This window comes from Rhamphochromis longiceps, linkage group LG20 (assembly GCF_057381845.1).
Source record: "Rhamphochromis longiceps isolate RC_006_pf linkage group LG20, R_longiceps_female_GT1.1, whole genome shotgun sequence".
NCBI lineage: Eukaryota > Metazoa > Chordata > Actinopteri > Cichliformes > Cichlidae > Rhamphochromis > Rhamphochromis longiceps.
In genome coordinates, this window is record NC_140576.1 from 14,632,035 (window position 1) to 14,654,265 (window position 22,231).

The 22,231-nt window shown below is 38.5% G+C and overlaps 1 protein-coding gene and 1 pseudogene across 2 annotated transcripts; both read left to right on the forward strand.

The window, feature by feature from the left end:
* The first annotated feature begins 9,620 nt into the window (after positions 1–9,620).
* krt18a.1 (keratin 18a, tandem duplicate 1) lies at positions 9,621–15,159 on the forward strand. The gene is made up of 7 exons (XM_085394966.1): positions 9,621–10,168; positions 12,313–12,395; positions 12,862–13,018; positions 13,690–13,854; positions 13,937–14,062; positions 14,261–14,481; positions 14,567–15,159. The coding sequence occupies exons 1-7, from the start codon at positions 9,734–9,736 to the stop codon at positions 14,688–14,690; spliced, it is 1,311 nt and encodes a 436-aa protein (XP_085251092.1). The 5' UTR covers positions 9,621–9,733; the 3' UTR covers positions 14,691–15,159.
* Positions 15,160–18,960: 3,801 nt separating this feature from the next.
* On the forward strand, positions 18,961–20,844 carry LOC146645084 (uncharacterized; annotated as a pseudogene). Its single transcript, XR_014909175.1, has 4 exons — positions 18,961–19,102; positions 19,257–19,409; positions 19,971–20,054; positions 20,166–20,844. The product of XR_014909175.1 is annotated as an uncharacterized LOC146645084 (transcript).
* The last annotated feature ends 1,387 nt before the right edge of the window (positions 20,845–22,231 follow it).

Here is a 22,231-nt window from a genome sequence, read left to right on the forward strand (position 1 = left end):
TGATATGTTCAGAGAAATGAGTGAGTGAAGGAGTATCCCTGTGAATCTGATAATGTCAGTGAGTGACTCAAGAGATAAACTTACACACAATCTCTCTTCCCCTGAGGCTAAACTTAATATAGACACAGAAATGCACAAGTCACAAGTTCCAATTGTTTCAACAGACTTTCCCAATAAACACAGTCTTAAACTGTTAGTCGTCCCATATAAGCGGGAGTGGCTTAAGCAACTTGAGTAAAACAGTTTCTTTTTTAATACTTTCATTTAATACATTTTAAAACATTCAGCTCCAACATTCATTGAATTCAAGACGTCTGAATTGAGTCAAAGCAACATAACTTTGGATTGATTTGTGTTGTTTGCTCACTTTGTTTTACTTTTGAGTTTCTGTTCAGTGAATTGGACTATAACTATTCTTGCTAAGATGTGTGCAAAGACGCCAAACAAAGTAACTGTGGAGAACTAGAAGAGCTATTAGCTCATTAGCTTCTAGACAAAGCAAGGTTAGCTTAACCTCACCAGCTTACTCTATCCCAGGGAATGGAAGACTGAAAAAGGCATTAGCTGATGGAAAAGAGAATAAAAGTTGTTGAGGAGTTTATTATGTGTTATTTTTCTAGTTTTTGGCTAGAGGAAGGTTAGCTTAACCTTGCTACCTTATTTTATCATGAAAACTGAAAGCCTGAAAAGGCTGCTACCTTATATAAAATAATACGAAAGTTGAGGTATAGCGATAAGCAAGACAGCAAACAAGACAAATAATGAGAAATAGAGCCCAGTAGGACTGTTATCTTTCGGACACTGAAAAAGCTGCTAGCAGAAAAAAACAAGATTAAACTCAATTATTGCAGTTCAATGCAATACTAAGCTAAATCTCTTTATGCTTAATGTACATATAAGAGAGCTGTGTTGATCTCGTGTCGTCATTGCCTTTATCTACACCTAGTTTAACTGTAGCTGGCAATTTGACTTTGAATAGTCGGACCAAATGTAGTTATGTATGAACCCCTCAGACATTTATCTATGATTGTAATTTTTGTTGCTTTGAGCCATAAAATCTATTTTACATAATACTTCCCCTTCATTTGTTTGTGATATGTTCTTGAGTTATATAATTTCATAACACACTTCCTGAAAAAGTATCCTTGTTTGTCATTTGAGTCACAAGAGTCGTAATTCTTAGTTCTTAATTTAATTATAGTTCTGCTGTCACAGCACAGCCCAGGGATGGATAGAGAGGAGACCACATATGAATTGCAACCAAAAATAAGTTTATTTTACAGAGCGAAAGCAAAAACCAACATAAACAAACCAAACATGGCAAAACCAAACAAGCTGGGGACCAAGAGAAAATGATGGGGTAGTACAGCTTTGCATCAGGGGGGTTAGACCTGATCAGATGAATGCTTCCACCACAAACCCCTTAGCAATGAAAAGCACTGAGAAAAGATTATTTACAGTTAAATCTGGAGTTCTACACTAAGTCACCAAGTAACCTTTTTAGCTTTATAACATCAGCTGGTTGCAAAACTGTACATGCAGTGTAACAGAAAAAGTCTTTCCTGACACACAAACTTCACAAATGTCTGAGGTTCATCCAGCGTGAACATCCATAACCATGTAAGCAGGTATATCAAGTATAACAGATTGGATAAGGACTCAATTAAGATTATAATATACACTCACAACCATTTTATTAGGTACACCTGAATAGTATTGAATTGGACAAGGTGTTGGGAACGTTCCTCAGAGATTTTGGTCAATATTAACATGATAGTATCACATAGTTGCTGCAGATTTGTTGGTTTACATGATGTGACTCTCTCTGGGTACACTATAGTCATAAAAGGACAGACATGGTCACCAACAATATTCGATAGGCTGTAGCATTTACATGATGGTCAGTTAGTACTGAGGAGCCCAAAGTGTGCCCACATCATTTCATTACCAGCAGCAGCCTGAACTGCTGATATAAGGCAGAATGGATCCATGCGTTCCTGTTGTATACACCAAACTCTGACCCTTCCATTCAAATGTTGAAGCAGAAAGTGGGACTCATCAGACTAGGCAACATTTTTTTCAGTCTTTTATTGCCCAGTTTTGATAAGCCAATGTGAGTTGTACTCTCCTCAAACTCGAATAGGACCCAGCATGGTCTTCTGCTGCTGTAGGCCATCTGCCACATATTGTATGTTCAGACATGCTCCTCTGCATACCTTGACTGTGACCGCAACTTTGTAGTGTGCCTGATAAAGCAGTCGGTGAATATATATATATATATATATATATATATATATATATATATATATATATATATATATATATATATATATATATATATACATATATATATATATATATATATATATATATATATATATATATATATATATAAACACCCAGCACGCCCCTGCGGACGGTTTATCCTTCAAGTTCGGGTCCTCTACCAGAGGCCTGGGAGCTTGAGGGTCCTGCGCAGTATCTTAGCTGTTCCCAGGACTGCGCTCTTCTGGACAGAGATCTCCGATGTTGTTCCCGGGATCTGCTGGAGCCACTCGCCTAGCTTGGGAGTCACCGCACCTAGTGCTCCGAGTACCACGGGGATATATATATATACACAAACAAATAAGTAGGAAAGAACTGTGTGCATCAAGACTCAAATTCATGACTGCTTGACACTTCATAGGAAAATAAAGATATAAATTTATGTTTAAAGGATCAACATAAAAAGAAAGTATGCATGCCTTGATGTCATTGAAACTCCCATGCAACCCGTGGTAATGACCAATACTGCTATTACATGTCTGTCTCTCCTTTTGGATAGTTTTGGCTCCAATTCCGAATCAAGCCTGTACCAAACCTGGCAGGCAACTAACCTCAAACTGGATTACAAAGTCCCAGAGGCTTTATCTAAAGTTCAATTTAGCCAATACAACAAAGTTCTAGACGGGGTGTGCCCTTTAAGGTAAAATATCTGAAAACACGGCAAAGCACTGAATGAATACCTATCTTATTTAATACACCCGCACTGTCACGGCAGGGTTGCATCCACACAGACTTCACCGGGTCAGATAACCAGAGAGACTAAACTTTACCTTCATCAGTTCAACAAAAGCAATAAGGACATATAGGAAGGAAGGGAGAGTGATAAAGAACTGCTCGAATCCTGTTTTTTTCTTTTTTTGCCCAGTTTATCCTTTGTTATTTTCAGTTCTCCACTCTGACAACCACATACCAAATCTCTGTCCTGATCTAAACCAGACCATTGACCCCTGACCTCCCTTTTTGTCTGTGGATCTGTTCACTCCTTCTCTCTGGTAAACCTGGAGCCTTTCAGTAAAGACAACACCCTTATTTAACCTGTGACACCCATGTGTTAAATTAGCTTTCCAGCTGTCAGACTTGACTCACATTCTACTTCACAAAAACACTCAATCCCTCTCTTTTTGTTTGCATCTTCCTCTAACATATTCTCTCTTCAGTTTATTTCATATTAAACACGTACAAAATTCTTCTGTCTTATCTTGGCCACCTGCAGACTTCCCGCCTCCATACAGACTCTAACAATTACATCTAGAGCTTCTTGGAATCAAGCAAAGTCATTCCTTTAATCATGAGCAATTCCTCAAAAACACCCTCTTCCATTGTGTCTGCTCTTGTCATTTTCACGACATGGGAACAATGGCAAAGACATTTCCCGACATCTGATCTTGTGCGATTAGTGCTTTAGTGGTGTCTGAGTCAACCTCTGCACCTGGTGGGCATGTTGCACACACCTGTAAATTGTCTACACACAAGTGCTTACCATGTGAGTCTTTATGAGCTTCTTAACGGCTCACTCACACTAGAGTAAAAATATCACAGCAACTTCTGTGCGACAAAGAAAATCTGTGGTTTCCTGGTGATTGCATCCATTTTTTATTTTTTATTTTTGCATTGAAATAGTTATAGTAACAACTTTTGGTCACAAAGTGATTCTACGGCAGTAAACCTGTCTCCAAACCACTGTGGTCTGACTCAGACTGACTGCAATCACTCTCAGACAGATTGGCGAAGGTTTTTTCAATGCTTTTCCTATGTAAGTGCTTTCTATCTAACATTTATACGCCAATCGATGCATCAGAGAGCAACTAGGGGTTAGTATCTTGCCCAAGGACATTTGGCGTGCAGACTAGAGCGACGGGATTGAACCACCAATCTTCTGATCAGTAGGTGACCTTCTCTATATCCTGAGCTCCAGCCACCCCAAGCAGGTATCTATGTAATTTTGCAGCTAAATCACCATCCTGCAGCAACTTTCACTGTTTATGAAGGAAGTTCAGTTTCACATCTATGACGTTTTGGCTGAACACTAAATGTAAGCAGTAAATGTCAATTTCTGTCTAATGTTAATTTGTGTGTATCACCACAGTTAGTCACCATGTTATCACAAACAGATTACATGTTTGTGCCATGTAATCTATTGAATGGAGCCAGTTTGACTCCATTCAATAGCAAACTTATCACAGACTGATGCCAGGCTGAATCCTTATCCCTTCTTATTGAAGGGATAAGGATTCAAAGTCACTGAAGACTGAAACCACTGTGGTCACGTTTTCCCTAGTGTGACTGTACTGTTATGCTTCTGTGTGGCATCTTGCCACAGGCTGTTTTTAGGTATTCTCTGTGATTCTCTGCTCATTCATGTTATTTGCATATTCAGGAATGACTGCTGAGTAGAAGTACACCATGAGGGTCATAAGAAGGTTTTAATGGTGTGGGTTAGGGGTTAACAATGTTATCTAACAGCAAGGGAGTCCTTGTTTTCAAACCTGGGAGCTATGTGTTGCTTGCATGTCCTCTCTGCCACTGAACAAAAACCACTCTAGGTTAATTATTGCTATATTTACCCAGAAACACTACTAAAAGAAATGCTTGTATCTCATTTTCTGGTTATAAAATTCTGTAATTGTTGGGCTTTTTTGCCCCCTAATTAGTTTTCTGAAGTGGTCACAACATGGGCTCTCCCTTGCTTGTTGTTGCAGTAAGAGTTAATCTGTGAGACATCATGAATGAAGGTCCTTGTGTCAGTAGTTTTAATGGGAGTTCCACAGAAATTCCTCAGTGATGGTTTGTCCTCCTAATGAATAAGGTGCTGAGTGATAAAGTGCAGCCAAGGTCAGATGTTTGACAAGTCCTTGGCCCGGCCAGTGCATTAGACCTCTTGGCGGTCTTCCTTTGCTTCTGTCAGGCCTGCTCTGATTTAGCACTTTCTGTGGGTGTTCTGGACCCTGAGGCCAGAACAGGGAAATTATGGTCCAGCAGAACAAAATCCCTACAGTCCCTCTGATCTGCTCAAGCCAGCCAAGCTAATTTTTACCCCAGTGAAGTTTCAACTCAACATCAGATGATCATGAGTCAAACTCAGGCATTTAACAACAAACACAACCCTTGTGACCAAAGAGAGTGCCGTCTAAACAGAAAAGCGATGACCTTTCAGGTCACTTTCACACTGCCAGATTAAATGCCATATATGAGCATGCACATGTGACACTTTTCCCATCTACATACAGTATTTAACAAGAGTGAGAGCAGAGCCATTGCAGAACATTGATCATAAGGCAAGTATGACTAGCTTATGAATTCCCAGACTCCATCACAGTCAACTGCATTATTACACAAGGCTGATAAGGGTGTTGAAGTAGCGTAAACAGAGGCTGAGCATTGCTCAACCCATTTCCAGTTAACTTTTCTAAAAAAGTGTCACTCTTTCCTGAGCATTTTAGGATGGAAACAAACAAGTCTGAACAATAATTTGCTTTGATTTTAAATCCTTATAATGATTTCTTGCTGTACATAATAGTTAATATTGAATGGAAAACATAGTTGTAAACACAGCTATGAAAATGATCAAAGTGTATGCACAAAAATGGAGAGGAGGTGATTGCACCAGTTTATGCCCAGTCTATGCAATTTTGAAAAAGTTTCACTTATTTTTTAAATTAAAATATGTACAGATATATTTACATAAACTCTGATGTGCCCTTTGAAGTTTGTCAGGTTAGCGTGCAAGTAGGAGGGGAACTTGCGTGATGACTATCAGGGCAGTAATGGGCAAAGATTCTTGGCACTGGGCCAGGACCTCTGAGCTTTCGCCCTAACTGGCATCAGCCAAACATTGTGACTAAGGATAAGGGTTCAACATCAAACAGTTGGATGGGCACTTTCCCGTTCATATTTCACAATCATCAGTCAGGTAAACCAATGATGTCATAATGTGATTTTTATTTGTTGTGCAATAGATATCAGACCCAGAAATCAGACTAGTATTATCTGTGCCTTCCCCTTATCATAATACGGGTGGTTTTCCTAACACCATGACAATGTTTATTTTACGTGAAATCAATGCTTTATTGTGAGCAAAGAGTAACATTTAGATCCTGCAAGAAAAAAAGAAAAACACCTGAAGTAGAGGTGTGGTGCCATTTGTTCAAGTCGTGGAGTGTGTCCATGTGATGGAGTTAGTTCACAAAGATTTCAGGTTTATATTGTGTAAAAGTTTGAAATTAAATTAATTCACATTTATATAAAACCATGCTGATTCTTTTTTAGCCTCCTTTCATTTTTCTACATTGACGCACTGTTTTCACAAAACTAACACTACAATCCTGCAGCAGCTTTTTGAAGCCATTAGCGGTTTGCTAAGTCATTACCAAATCTGGCCATAGATATCTTCATGGCAGCTTTTACTACTCAATTTCTGTTTATACATTTCTTACATGAAACGGTCTACTCTTAAAGTGACAAGTGCATTTCAATTGATTAAGCTTACTGTAATTATTTTATATGCTCCCTTAGAAAAAAAAGTGATGAAGAGTGGCTCCTGATCTGCTAGCGCTACATCTAAATTAAAGATGTTTATGGATCATCAAGATTTGTGAAACAACAGGAGGTCGCACATTTTCAATATTTAAACTGTTCTTTTAATTTTCTGAGGTTAGCTAAGGTGTTAGGTACCACTGTCATGTCAGGATGTTAAGATGCTGGAATGATGACTTTTTAGCTTAGCAACTAGCTTGAATGACAGAGAGAGTGTTAACAAGCTAGCATGATTCTTTTTATTTCACGCTTAGAAATTTACTGACCTAGTTAAAGCCCAATTTATTTTTAAATGGTCTTTGTTATATAAAAAGCAAAAAAAAAGCATGTTTTTGGATATTCAAATATTTAGTGAGCACAAATATCAGCAGCTGCTAAATGTAATAATGGTCCTCTGTTGATCTCTACAAGACCTCCAAAAAATGTGTTTTCACATTTTTTTATATACATTTTAAGCAAATAAGAAATATGTTAAGTGGTGATATTCTAAAGTGTTAATTTCCATATTATTTCATGTTCAGTGGAGCTAGTTTTTTCCACTACTTCCAGTGTCAGTGCTATGCTAACCTGGCACCAGCTTCATACTTACACTGAACTACTCGTTTAAGATAGGATTTACAAAAAGGCTACAAGGCCACATTTTTATACCGGAAAGAGCTGCAGCTGAGGCAAATTTTCACCAACTGGTGAAATTCTAAAATGTTCATATTCTGTTTCCGTTCTCAAGTTTAGCTAATTTTGTCCTGTGCTGTACTTGCGTTATGTGTTCAAAATAAAGTGTAAAACCCACATTGTTGTTGTTGTTGTTGTGTCAGGCTTAAGGTAACCCCTGTTATTCACCTTACAAATAATGTACACATACTATGGTCAGCTATTATCCTCAAACCTTAATCTTTGTTTTCTCTGCTGGGTGTGGCAGCCATTAGATTCAGACAAAGCACAATCATTCTCCACCACTACAAGACAAACAAAATCGTGGGAAAAAACAAAACAAAAAAAACAGTCATCCATAAAATGATCCTAGCTAGTTTTGCATATTTACTAATTACTAATTTCAGAAGAAATTGAATTTCTTAAATCTATTTGTAGATCAGAAACATGTTTTTTGTCTACTCTCTTTTCTCTTGCTTGATTTGTGTCTGTTCTTCAGTTTCTACTGACTGCCCTCAAAATATCTCAGAGACTTACAGGTAAGCTTAAATACATGTTTGTGAAGCAGCTTCTTATGAAGCCACTTTATTGCAATGCTTACGACAAATCCATTTGTTTACCGGCTCATCTGCAGAGCAAGAGTATTTCTGATTTTGTCAGGGGCCCTTTATCCTTTAATATCCTGCTGCATATTCCTTCCTAAAAAAACCCCCCCCAAAAAAACAGAAAAATGTGGAGCAACAATAATACTGAACAACAAAACCTTAAGCAGGATCTTTATCTGGGAACAAGTCGATGATGATACAGACGACTGTGCGTAGGAAGATAACTTTGAGTATTAAAAATGATTAATTGTTCTGCAAAACAGAAATCTGACAGTGACGCATATTATAAAATGCATATCTGTACAGTTTATGTAAAACTGTGAAGAAAACAAAGAAAAGAAGTTATTCCTTGTTTTAAGACCACCAAGTAGAGGAATGTGTCTGGAATGTTCTTGTGTTAAAAAGCTGCAGGGGGGCCCCTGAAGTATGTTTACTGGTGTAGAAAAGTCATTGTTCTTACATATCTACTAACCAGACTGCAGAATTGTTCCTTTGTTTGACCATATCCTTTATGGGAGGGGGGCAATCAGGCACACATCCGGCTAAGCAGGACAGATAACATGCTGGAGTACACATAACATCTGGAGTTAACACCTTGAAAACTTTTTTCTTATTTAACTGATGTTTTTTATTCAGGTTTAAACACCAAAGATCATGGGTTGTGTTTGTGGTATGTTAGATTTGGAAATGTACTTTCACATCAAACCAACAGACACCTGGAATGGTATAAAAATACCTTTAACAATAATTAGCTGGATCCCAAATAATGCTTTTATAAAATACTATGATTGCAGATGTTTATTGAGAGTTTTGTTTATGGTAAATCAGTAAGAGTGCTGACAAACACAAAAGATTACATTTTTAAACGACAGCTAATGCACTTCTGCATTAGCTGTCGTGTCTTCCTCATGTAGGTATGAAATGACCTGATCTCATCAGCTCTGATGACTAGAGCAGTGATGACATCATTTGAGCATGTGATCACTCACTGAATCTGTGGGTCACTTTTGGGTGTGTCACTCCTATAGGGTGGAGATTATGATGAGTCTAACGTGGAGCCAAAAGGAGGTATAGCTGTTTATGTAACTCAGTACTGTTAATCCTATTACTGTTGGAACCATTGTTAATAAACATTGAGTGCAAAGGCCTAATATTATTTTAGGCATTCCTTAACTGTCAGTGTGGGTTTTATTCTCTTTAAAGGTTTTGTTAGTAAAATTAACAAGCAGAACTAATCTTAGACTTTACTGTTGTGTCAGTAAAGTCCAAAATTAAGGCCACTCTAGTCTCATATAGGGAAAAAAAGGTTTTATAATTCTACCAAATATCAAGTTACTGAATACCACAGAGTCAAGATTTACTAACTTAGGGAGCCTTCAAGGACAAAGGCAGGTTCTGAGCAGTAAGTATGGCTGAGGCCAGTGGAAAAAAAGGGAGGTGACACAGGCTAGGAGGAGTGGTCAGAGGGGCGGACCTGAGGGCCCACAAGGTTTATATAGTTTAAAACTTTCCCTCTCCTCCTGCCTTGTGTCTGTGAGCTCCAATTTCTGCCTGCCCAGGCTGTGCCTCTGTCTCTCTTACTGACAGTCTCTCTCACTGAGTCTCACACTATAGCGACAATGCAAACCTCCAGACATAGTACATACTCTGTGCGCTCCTCCTCTAGTAGCAGGGCTCCTGCTATGTCCATCACTCGCACCTCTGCTCCGCTCTACAAATCCAGCAGCATTCATGGTGGGGCCGGTGGGACCAAAATCAGCGTCTCCTCCAGCTACCGCAGTGGGCTGGGATCCAGCATGGCAGCTGGCTCTGGAGCAGGAGGCTTCTCCAGCAACATCCAGGTGAGCGGGAACAGCGCCGACATCATGGGCAATGAGAAGTTTGCCATGCAGAACCTGAATGACCGCCTGGCCAGTTACCTGGAGACGGTGAGGAACCTGGAGCAGGCCAACCTCAAGCTGGAGATTAAGATCAAGGAGGCCCTGGAGAAGAGCGGACCCGACTTCAGAGACTACAGCAAGTACCAGGCCATCCTGGATGACCTGCGGAAGAAGGTGAGGAGGGAAATGGGGTTGGGAGGGATGACGAGGGTAGACAGGGGAATGTGACCGTTTATGTGTTAATAAAAAAAGAACGAGAGATGAAAGAAGATGAACATGAAAAGCAGAATGAGATGTGCTGTGATAAACATTTTAAGATGTTGTGAGTGTACCTGATTGGTTATGTATTTTTGACTAAATATATCCCCATTAGTTCTCAGGGTCTCGTATAGTTTGTAGAATCCTAACAAAGTGGATTCCTGCTAGTGCTTGGCATAGCGCCACTGCTGCTTTGAGCTGGGGGCTGAGGGTTGGACCGGAAACAGTATGGAGGAGGAATGCTGGATCATCAGGGGTCACAGACACAGGAAACCAGAGAGAGAATCCTGCGACTACTTATAAACCCCATACTTCCCATCCTTAACTACCCTTTCCCTCCTTGTTTAGTCTTCTTAAATTGAGAGTGTGACTGTAACAATTTCACTCTGCGTTCATCCAACAGAAAATGAGAGATAAAAGGGAAACTTATTAGACACAGAAGGATCTATCAGCATTTTATAAGTGACTGAATGTTAACTCATGCTTAAATGACAAATGCTATGAAGTCAGTTCAGCTGTAATTTCCACACAGTTTCAAGATTTCAAAGTAAAGGTACTACTCATGCAGCAAAAACATGTTAATCATTTATTCGAGATTTCTTGGTATTGCGTGCCACAGAAAAAAACAGCAGGATCCCTGAAGCACAAAATCCTGACATTCTACATTCAAAACTGCTATTTGACAGCATTAAGTCAGACTTGCCACATGGAACATTCTGGACTTTCGACTGTAGCATAGCGTATCTCTGCATCTTATCACTGTGGGGAAACATATTTGTAGTCTAATCTTTGTAACAGGATACTAGCATCAAGGTCGGAAAATTTCTTTTTTGAATAAGCGGCTTTTCCCCCAATCCTTTACTTCTCAAAACATTACATAAGATCAAACGCTGTCTGGAATTGGGTTTTGTTTGCTCTACTAACAACTGAGGACCTCAGCTTAGCCAAACAGATAAAGGTCGAACACACCTAATATTTCGTCTGCAATGATGCAAAGAAATCACCCATAACCTCAGAAAAAAACCCAAAAAATTCTCACAGAGATTTAACAGAGTCTAAAAATAAATTTAGTTCTGACATGAAAAGTCGACTACCCTCAGAATCACAGACTTGCATGTGAAGTGAACAAACACACACACAAACACACCGGCACAGCCATAGTCACCACCATCCTCATGCAAATTGTCTGCCGACAAGATCCTGTTTCTTAGCACCAACAGCCTGGCAGCCACTGATTGGCGCATTCTGCATACCTCCCTTGCCATCCATCCCAGCCTTTATCTGTCATATCTCTCAGCTAGAACAAATATTCTAACCATTTAGTTTTTGAAGCAGCTGCCACTATTCACATTTATACACACAGACAGTGACACTTATCCTCTAACAGTAAACCCCAATAAACTTTTATAGTTTTCTATGAAAACTTAAAACTAAAAAGCACACATAGCATGAGTAGAAAATTATTTTTATCTATATATAACATCAGGCTAGTTTTGAACTACGCTTTTTGAGTTTGATTGAGCAAAGATGTTTGTTTGCTAATAGCATAGCGATAGCCAGCAGCTGGTTGACTTAGCCAAGCAGCACTGAAAAACGCAAAATAAAAAAAGAATACCTAGCTTAGTCATTAACTTGGTATAATAATCTTTTTTTCCCTTTACATGAAGTCTTACCAAAGCTAAAAGGTTCTGAGGTACAGCTGTTTTCAGGCTTTATGCTAGGCTAACTGGCTGTTAGCCATAGCTTAGCATTTAGCAAACAAATGTAATTCTAGTCTTCAGCTTCTCATCTAACTTTTCAAAGTACAATATATGATAATATTAAATATAATATTCAAATTTTTATACACTACCAGTTCAAACTACAGGTAACTTCTGGTGATTCTAATAGTATGAAAAATACATTCTTAAGCAATATTACAAAACTACGCTAATAAAATATATACAATAGTCATTGTCTCTCTTTGTTGATTCTTTTGTAATTGCTCGCTCTACTGTTAGCTGCTTCATGTTTCAACTTTGCAGTTGAAATAAAGTTTTTCTTTTGTTATCCGATTCTAGGTGTTTGATGCCACTATCGACAATGCTCGTCTGGTTCTCAACATTGACAACGCTCGCCTGGCAGCTGATGACTTCCGAGTGAAGTAAGACCCGCCTGCTTTACCGCTGACATTGTAAAACACTGAAATAGACAACTGCTGGCACACCCTCTTTTAGTGCAGGATGGGTTGTAGGACGAATCTAGTGTGAAGATCTAAAGGAGGAGTCAGTCATCAGTCATGTAGTCGTAAATTGTCACCTTTGAATCACAACTGCTGGAGTTGTGTCATAAATTATGTGTAGTTGCAAACAGAGCTGACCATAAAGTTAACAGTATTATACGCTGACCAAATAATGATGTACACTGACATTTTCTAAACATACACAGTTCACACAAACACATAAATAATCATGAGCAACTCAAGACAAAGTACGGCAACTCTCTAAATAAGTGTAGCAAAATATTTAACAAAAATTTACAGGTAGACTAAGTTCATTAAGCCTCTGTGAATGTGAGCAGCTGCGCCAAACTCTGACGTTATCCTGACTGCTTTGCCCTGTCCTGTTTAGATATGAGTCCGAGCTGGCCATTCGCCAGTCTGTGGAGGCCGACATTGTTGGTCTGAGGAAAGTCATCGATGATACCAACTTGACCCGCATGAACCTGGAGAGTGAGATCGAAGCACTGAAGGAGGAGCTCATCCATCTCAAGAAAAACCATGAAAATGTGAGTTTGATTACTTTAACTTATTTCAAAAACAAAATTTCAAATATAAAATATTTAATTCAGGTCTATAGGCTATATTTGTGCTGCTTTCAACATAGTCGAACTCAGAAAGATACATAATTATATACATATTATTTGCAGATCTGTTCATCTCATTAATCCTTCTCATTGAAACCATATGTGCTTAAGTTCCATCCACATGCAGTGAAAGCCACGACTACAGCCTACACCTCCTTGAGTGGGATGTTGTGGAAAACAGTCTTTAGAAAACTTTGCTGGGAATGCAGAGGTTGCTTAAGAAATCTGAAATATCTGTATGTGAGATCTGTGGGAAGCCTCATCGTAAAAATGGTTCCCAGCCACAATTGGCAACAGAGAAAGCTCCAAAGATTTCAAATGACTATGATTTGAGTGCATAAGCCAAAACACAACCATTTGTTTACTGAGGGAAATATTAAATTAAGTGTTAAGGGACTCAGGCACAGACCTGTATATTTGCCTGACCGAAGCGTGTGATTATGGTTGGATAGAGGCTAAGGGTCACCGCTGGGTCATGACTCAGTTCAAGCAGTAGAATGAAAAAGAATTAAGAAGTATTCTATAGACCTGGAAGTAGTTAGGTAAGGTAAACAATAAGAGTGACTTTCTATTGACTTTCTTTTTTTCTTTAGGAAGTTATCGAGCTTCGTAACCAGATCGCCCAGTCTGGAGTCCACGTGGATGTCGACGCTCCTAAAGGCCAGGATCTGGCTCAGATCATGGCAGAAATCAGGGCCAAGTATGAGAAGATGGCAAAGAAGAACCAGGAAGAACTGAAAGCATGGCATGAATCTCAGGTAAACCATTAGCAAAAACAAATCAAGTTAAAAAATGTAAATAAATAAACTCTTGACTAACTTGTCTTTTAACCTCAATCAGATAACAGAAGTGCAGACACAGGTGACCCAGAACACAGAGGCCCTGAAGGGTGCCCAGACAGAGGTGCACGAACTGCGCAGACAGATACAAACGCTGGAGATTGAACTGGAATCACAGAAGAGTCTGGTGAGCAGTCTGCCCCTCATTTACCTCTAAACACGCTTATCTGAACTCTCCACATTGCCCAACTCAGCACTCTCACTTCAAGTCTCTCGGGTGTATTCTGTTGACACAAGCGTTGCACTCCGGTGATTTGTCTCTATGGAGCTGTCATCACTAATCTGAGTCCACTGTAAAAATGTAACCCCTTCTTGTCACTTACAGAAAGCCTCTCTGGAGGGCACGCTAAGGGACACGGAGCTCCGTTACAACATGGAGATAGAGTCTTTAAACACCATCATCCTGGGCCTGGAGGCAGAGCTCACACAGCTGCGAAGCAAAATCCAGTTGCAGACACAGGATTACGAGGCCCTGCTCAATACAAAGATGAAGCTGGAGGCTGAGATCGCAACATACCGACAGCTGCTGGACGGTGGAGACTTCAAGTGCGTAGGATAGTTTTCCTATCATTTAGAAGTCTAAAAGTAGAAACTACCTGGAAGTTAACTGAGTATTAATGTTTTTACTTAGGCTCCAGGATGCTCTGGAAGAGCAGAAAACAACAGTGACCAAGACCAAAAAAGTGATGACCGTCACACAGACGCTGGTGGACGGCAAGGTGGTGTCCTCCAGCACAGAGACAAAGAACCTCTGAATACAAGGAGCAAGCAGCTGATTCTCTCACTAGTCACTGTCACAGCATTATAACACTAGCATACAACTGGTCAAATTTTACCTCTTTGCTTCTTAGTGATAGAGCACTAACAACAATAAGACCCTTCAGCCGTCTCTACCAATAGTTTGACTTCCTGGGTATACAGCTCTCCCACAGGCTGCTAAAAAAAACTGGATCAAAAGAAAACAAAGTCATTTTTTATTTATTTCATCATGAGTTATTTATGTGTTTGTTTGTCGACATGCAGATGTTTACAAAAGTTTCAAATTGGAGAACTTTTTCAAAAAAACAAAAAGATTCAAGACGTTATTTCAAAGTCATAAAATTCTCAGAAAAAATGAAATTATTTTTATATTTCATCATCTTTTTTGTTTTCTTTCTGTCCAGTTATGTCTGCCTGCTTTGCTGTTATGTTCAGACATTTCAATAAAGTCCATCTGAAATTATACTTGCTATCACGGTGTCTTGTTCATTCAGAAATCGCTCGAGATACAGATTTGTTTAGTCTGCTGAGCAGACAAGTAAACAGGAATCCCAAACCCCTGTTCCCATTAACACACACTGAAGCAGCTTAAAAATATTAATAACATAAAAAGGGGGATGGAAATAGGAGATAAGAATAACATAACAACATTGTTCGCATAATTGAGCTCCAGGCTCTTTCAAAGCGTTCACTGAACCCCTCAGCTGAATTGTACTGACAGACTTTTACAACATTTACCATTTGAAGTTATACAGCTTGGACTGTTTAGAGTATTTAGGGTTTAACACTTCACGGGCAATAAATTACTGCAGTAACAACCAAACTTGAGCTAATTATTCAGCTGATGGTAGCATAGTGAAATAACTAGCAAACCTAAGTAAGAGTCTGATGGAGACTGACCTTCGCTCCTGTTATTCATCATATACCTGTACACTGGATTAATATCGCTGCCTTTTGAAGTACTATTATGAATCCAAATGTAAGATAATTCCTACTTTTACAACTTAGTGTCTGACTTTTCTTGTGATATAATTATAGATACTGTGTGTGAGTGCACCACAACTTTCCCTCTCTGTCACGGTTTGTGCCTTTTATGAATCACCAAAGTAAGAATATCCCCACACCTGTGAAAGTTGGTGCCAGTACTTACGTTCTGAAACCAACCCATTGTAGTAGCCCTTGTTCTAGGTCTAAGCATCTACTGCTTCAGATGAGCGTCTGGTCTTTTTAATGTACCAATTGCTTTTGACTTTTCTCTGGAAACATACAAGCACCAAGTCTCTCCCAGAAAGGACTATTTAGTTCACTTACCATTCTTTGACTTTCCAGCTTTTAATTGATGCTGTTTATGAGTACCACGTCAACTAAGCTAGGTTTTAATGCACACTGCAGCCTATAGACTCACTGCATCTCAGACAGTACAAACCAAATCCCAACAAAAGGAGAGAAAGAAAGAAACTATGGCATTTTAAGGAAATGGTCACTTATTTTGATTTTGACGCCAGCAGAAAAATTGTCTCAAAAGAAGTTGGGACAGGGATAACACAAGACCAGAAGAGTAAGTGGGAGTAAAAAGGAAAAGCTGTGCAACATAAAGTTGTGAAAAATTGTGCTAGAGGGAGAGTAAGGGTTAGAGATGCTGCGATTCTCAAGAAGAGGATGGACCAAGATTAAAATGCACTACAATGATGGGATGAGAAAAGTACAGAGAAGAAATGAACCGCTCACGATCCAACACACATCAAATCATATGAAATCCTATGTTTAAAAAGAAATTTCTGTAATTCCTAAACAATTAATGAAATATTTAAATCCTTTGAATTAAAGTTGAAAGTCTGCCCCTCAATCTTATCTTGGTTGTTTGATTTAAAATCCACTGTGGAGGTTTAAAAAACATTGTCGGGTCACCGAAACACTAAACGACCTAACTGTAAATGTGAAATAAGTTGCTAACTTAATGCCAACTGCTAACTTAACCAAGCCTTTAAAATCATTTTTCATGCATGTGTGAAAATGGAAACTCACTTCTCAGTTTATTTCTATCTCGATATACAGCTCTGTTATATTAAACTGCATAGTTAGCAATTAGCATTAAGGCTTATGGATATTGGCATGGCAATCACTTTGCAGGGTTAAAAACTCTAATAGCCTACACTGAAAAAACGGGAATTGGCAGGCTTTTGAATTTGCACAAATGAATTTAGTTAATGCTACACAAGCTTTTCATGTTTCTCTTATTTACATGATTAAATAAAGTACCATTTACTTGATTATAAACAATACTGAGACTACTCATTTTTCTTGCATTGATTTAAAGTGACTAAATTAGAATACTAAAACCATTGTAATCATGTTTGACCACAACCGGAAATGATGCAATATATTCAAAGACAACAACTAAATATGATTGGATAATACGACCTAGAGTCTTATCCAATAAGACAACAACATAATTTAAGGAGAGCGCAATTGACCGCCAGATTCTGGAAGACTGTTTAGCCACATGCAACCTTTGGCACCGAGTCAGGCATACTGAGAAGGTAAGTAATTTAAATACATTTGTTTTAGTTTGGTACGTTTTCACAGAATTGTTGCAGTGCATGCTATATAAAAAGTAATCTGTAATGCATCTACATGTTGTTTTTACAGTGCTAGCTAAAGTTGGTATTAGCTTTGTGGCTAAAGCTGAAAAATAGTAACAAATTGCACATAGTCGGAAGAAAGCAGCTGTTGTCGGTCAGATATGGAATTTATGCATGTGACAGAGAGCACTGACGTTTTTGATGGCTTAGCAAGTTAAAACGTCACTGAGAGAGCACAATAGTGTTTGTGTTACTGGTGCTAGTTATTATGGCTACATTGGCTAATTAGTCTGGCTGTAACCGTCAGAGTTTAAGAACCTGGGAGCCCCACAGTGCTATACCTTAATTCTTGCTGCTGACACGCACTCAAGTTATAATAAGGATCCTGCCACCTTAGACGTGGGTTTAAGAACCTGGGCCCATAAATGCCAAGTCATCTTTCCATTTAGTCATTGTTTTAGATGAAGTGTCACTTACTTGACTATTCTATCGGTCATGCCCAAATAATACAGCAGATATCTACAAGGAGATAAGTTTGTTCAACAGACTATGTCTTATTAAGTGATGTATTGTGAATTTTCCAACATCGTCCTAACAAAAATTAGGATCCCCCCCCCCTTTTTTTTTCTACTTTGTGTAGAACATATGTGAGCTCATTTATACATTATGTATAAATGAGGGAAAGATTGGTACTTTAAAGAAACCATTGAATCTCTTCTGGACTGGAATACCGTTTTTCAATTAAAATTAATGTTTTTTGTGATGGTGAAATTGTTACCTTTATGATTACAGAAGTCAAAACATCAGATGATGATAGCTTACCATCTAAACTCCCCATCTCTTGGCAAGTCTGAATTAGAGGTCTCAGCTGTATCGGCCTTTCTAGTGGATTTGCTTAAAGAGGAGATAGCTTAAGTCATTAGGTATATATTCCCTGACATTCTAGAGGTCAACCTTGCACAGTATGTGACATTAAAGGGCATAACTTATAGAAATGGAATGGTACTGGCCCAAAGGGCAGCAGGTGGATTGCCAGAATACTGAAAAACCATATCTGCATTGTACCACAGCATATTCTACATTGTCAGAGAGCTTGGTGGCTGGTACAGAGAGCACGACAGAGCTTTTGAGCTCCGCCCAGTATCCATAAGAATATTCACTCTCGCCTCACTCTGTGAACTCCTTGATACTTATCCATTGGTTGACTATGAGATTGGATCAGTCCACATTGTGACTTTAAAAAGGCATATAGAAATAAAAGGTGTTCATATAAGTGTAATAGGTTCAGTCGCATGTATTTCATTAGATAAATTCTTTTTTTTATGTCTGATCTTTGTAACTTTGACTATTGGGTATGGATAGCTTTATGAAAACTAAACTGAAATGATTCTTTCTGAATGTCTGATATGTAATTCTTTGTTGCCTACAGAGTCCTATGGGGAGTCCTATGGTCCTAAAGACTGTTTTGGCTGACGGAACCTGTCGAAGGCTCACTCTCTAATGGAGCGCCTGAATCAACTGAGGATCTCACCGTTGAAGTCAAGAGACAGTGTTGTCTTCAGGGCAGTTTCAGACTTCAGTTTATGGATTCCTTGTTTGGGAATGAGTTTCTTAACCTTACCTCAGTTTCAGAAGTAGCAGACAAAGGGACTCTTAAAGCTATTGACATGTCAAAGCCCACAACATGGACATAAAAAAGAGTAACAGAGTTGGTGAAACTCAAGATGGAAAAGACTTTTTCATACAGAAGACATGAAGGTGTTCGTGATGCACCAATGGTGGAGGCTTTCATGGCAAGATGGCCTGCTCTATTTGATTTCCATGAGGTAAGGTTTGCCTCATACACGGTGTTCTTGTGGTATTAGCCTAAAATGGTTAAGGCAAAGCCCATTGACAGCCCATTTCTTCAGCATGAGTGATTGCAGCCTTCTTCCAGGTATTAAACCTTTGAAGCTCATTCCTCTGTGCTCATGTTTTCAGATCAACGCTGAGTTTAAGAGAATTGCCACCATCCCCCCTTAAACAAAGTTCCTGGCTCAGCTGGCTCTCCACTTGGACAACCTGGTGAAGTTGGTCAACAGAAGAGGAGAGCTTGGACTAATACTGAAAAGAATTGTGGCATAAATGGATAATGTAAGTGATAAATCCTGAACATTCACTTAACATGGTAAATGGCCTGCATTTGTATAGCGCTTCACACTACATTCAGTCATTCACCCATTCACACACACTGGCGATGGCAAGCTACATTGTAGCCACAGCTGCCCTGGTGCACACTGACAGAGGCGCCACCGGGCCCTCTGACCACCACCAGTAGGCAAACACGGGGTTAGTATCTTGCCCAAGGATATTTGGCATGCAGCCAGGAGGCAGCCTGGGATCGAACCACCGACCTTCAGATTAGTGGCTGACCTGCTCTGCCACCTGAGCTACAGCCACCCATAATCCTCTTTGGATGAAACTTTATTATTGTGGAAGATTTCAAATGTTTCCATGATAAATTCTCTCATTTTGTATTTTTACATCTGCTTCTTTTTTTAACCTTCACTTTGTCAACTTATTATTAATTGCCAGTAAACCTATTATTAATTTGTGTGCCTTTACTTTAAAAACATTCATGTAAAGTACACTATTAAAACTTAAATGAAGGACAAGGGCTGAATGAAGATGCTAATTACATACATTTCATTTCAGTGTGAAGATGTTGATGCTGAGTGTGTCAAGGGAGTGTGTATCTACATGGGTGAAGACCCTGGCATGCTTATCCGGGAGTATGTGGTATGTACTTGTCTTTTTCTTTTCTTTTTTTTTTTCTTTTTTTCAGACTTTCCACAGTTTGTCATATTACTTACTTGGCATGAAATGACTAACATGGCTTCTTTTTTACAGGGCATGGAACAACGTGCCATCAGTGAGACTGTTGAAGACACCACTGTTTGAATTTATCTTCTTAAAGAGCAAGCTTCAGCAGATGAACAAGAGTTGTCCTTGCAGGCATCAGGGTGGCGAAGACTTTGGATAATGTAGCATTTGCTGTGATAATGCTATTTGGACTAATGTATGCATTAAACCTTGCCTACCCTGCGGACCTTTGCTACAACTTTGACGTTTTCCAGAAGGTTTTCATGGAACTGGATGGAGCTAAACTCTCTAAAGTTCTTGCTTTCAAAAACCATCTGTTTCATTGAGAAGTCAAAGACTGCACTTCTGCAATTCTTTGCAGTTTTTCATTTTGTGTTCAGTAACGTTATACTGCTTATGTTTTTATTGCTTTCCCCTCATGTGACTGCAATGCAGGATGATTTTTCCTTTTGGTATCATGTTCTAAGAAATTTTTACTGACGATTTTTAGCAATATGTTCTAAGTCAACCTTAATGTCCTGCTTAATGAAGATTAAAATTCATGTAGGTGTTTGGTATTAGTTATGTAACAATGTCATTTAAGGCTCAACTTAGTTGAAATCTTGTACAGGTAAATACTTGTACAGAAGCTGAAACTGTTGTCAAATAACACACAAGTTATATTTGTGTAAATCTGTTTATTCATAAAAGCGTGTTGCTTTTTTTCAGGTAGTCTTAATTTAGTTTACATTTTCAATTGTGTAATTAATACAAATGTTATATGTAAGAGATGACAGGATCATCTATAAGCACTTTCTTTTATTTGCTGCTAAGGTCAGTTTTTTGTGAAATATTTGCAAATATATTCTCAAACTAACTTTTTCTTTTAGTTATTTCTACAGGCTATCTTTAAAAATGTGTTAACAAGTTTATATGGATGTGATTTTGGACTTGTTCATGGAAGAATTGCTGCTTTCACTGCTGTTACAGTTTAATAAAGGTGAACTGTTCAGTAGCACTCACAGTCTTTGCCTTTTTTGTCAATAATGATCAGTTAATATTTCAATTGAAAAAATTAAGTAGGATTTAAAGCCATAATTTGTGTTGCAGGAACATAATTGCAATGTGTTTACATTACATAATATCATTGCATACCACTGGCAAATAAAAATAAGTTGGTGTTAAACATTAAAATATATTGACATTATGCAATACATTGATATTATGATAACAGATTAATATTAGTACATCAAACATGATTTTTTAAAGTAATCTGATGTAAATAAAATACTTTGATTTGGCAAGCATTAATTACTTGAGGGAAAGTGGAAAATTAAGTCAGTCATACTTATTCATATTATGTGGGACCGATGTACACAATAAAATCAAGTAAATTGAAAGAACTTTTTTTTTTCAGTGTATTAATAGCCAACACTATGACCAAATAACCCTGCATAGTAAAACCAACCAGTTTTGATTGATTATTTATTCTTGACACAGTAAACATATAGTCTGCCTTGCAAATTTGGAAGGCTTATATTATTATTAATAGTCTTACTAGTCGTATTTTAAATTCTGTGCAGTGTTTTAGCTTGTGCCTTATCAAATCCGCCTGTTCTTCCTACATTTCCTGGATTATTTTTCTTTGGCGCATAATGAAGCATGCCACAGCCAACACAAGCTAATACATTGGTACCAGTCATGTTTGTGAAACTGATATCCTCAACTTGCGAGGTTGTGCGTGCGCGTTTGTTTTGTAGTCATGGTGACACCTGCTGTAGTGAGATCTACCACATGGTTTCAAGTGCTTGGGCCAGGTGTTTTTTCTGCCAATAAAATAAGATTGTGTTAGTAAAACAGCGTCACAGCCATTCAAGAAAAAAAGATTAAGCTTTCAAGTTTCAGATTAGGTGTAATCTGACCCATCCAGAAGGGCTCATGTTCCTTTACCAGTATACTCCCCTCTCCCACAGTGTTTTTCATGCTCAATTTGTAACTACACTATACTTGTTTGTAATACATGTATCTTTTGGGGGGTGGGTGTTAGGTGCAATCCAATGGTGTGTAACAAATATATATTTCTATTTATTTATAGTACTGCAGGGGGCATCTAT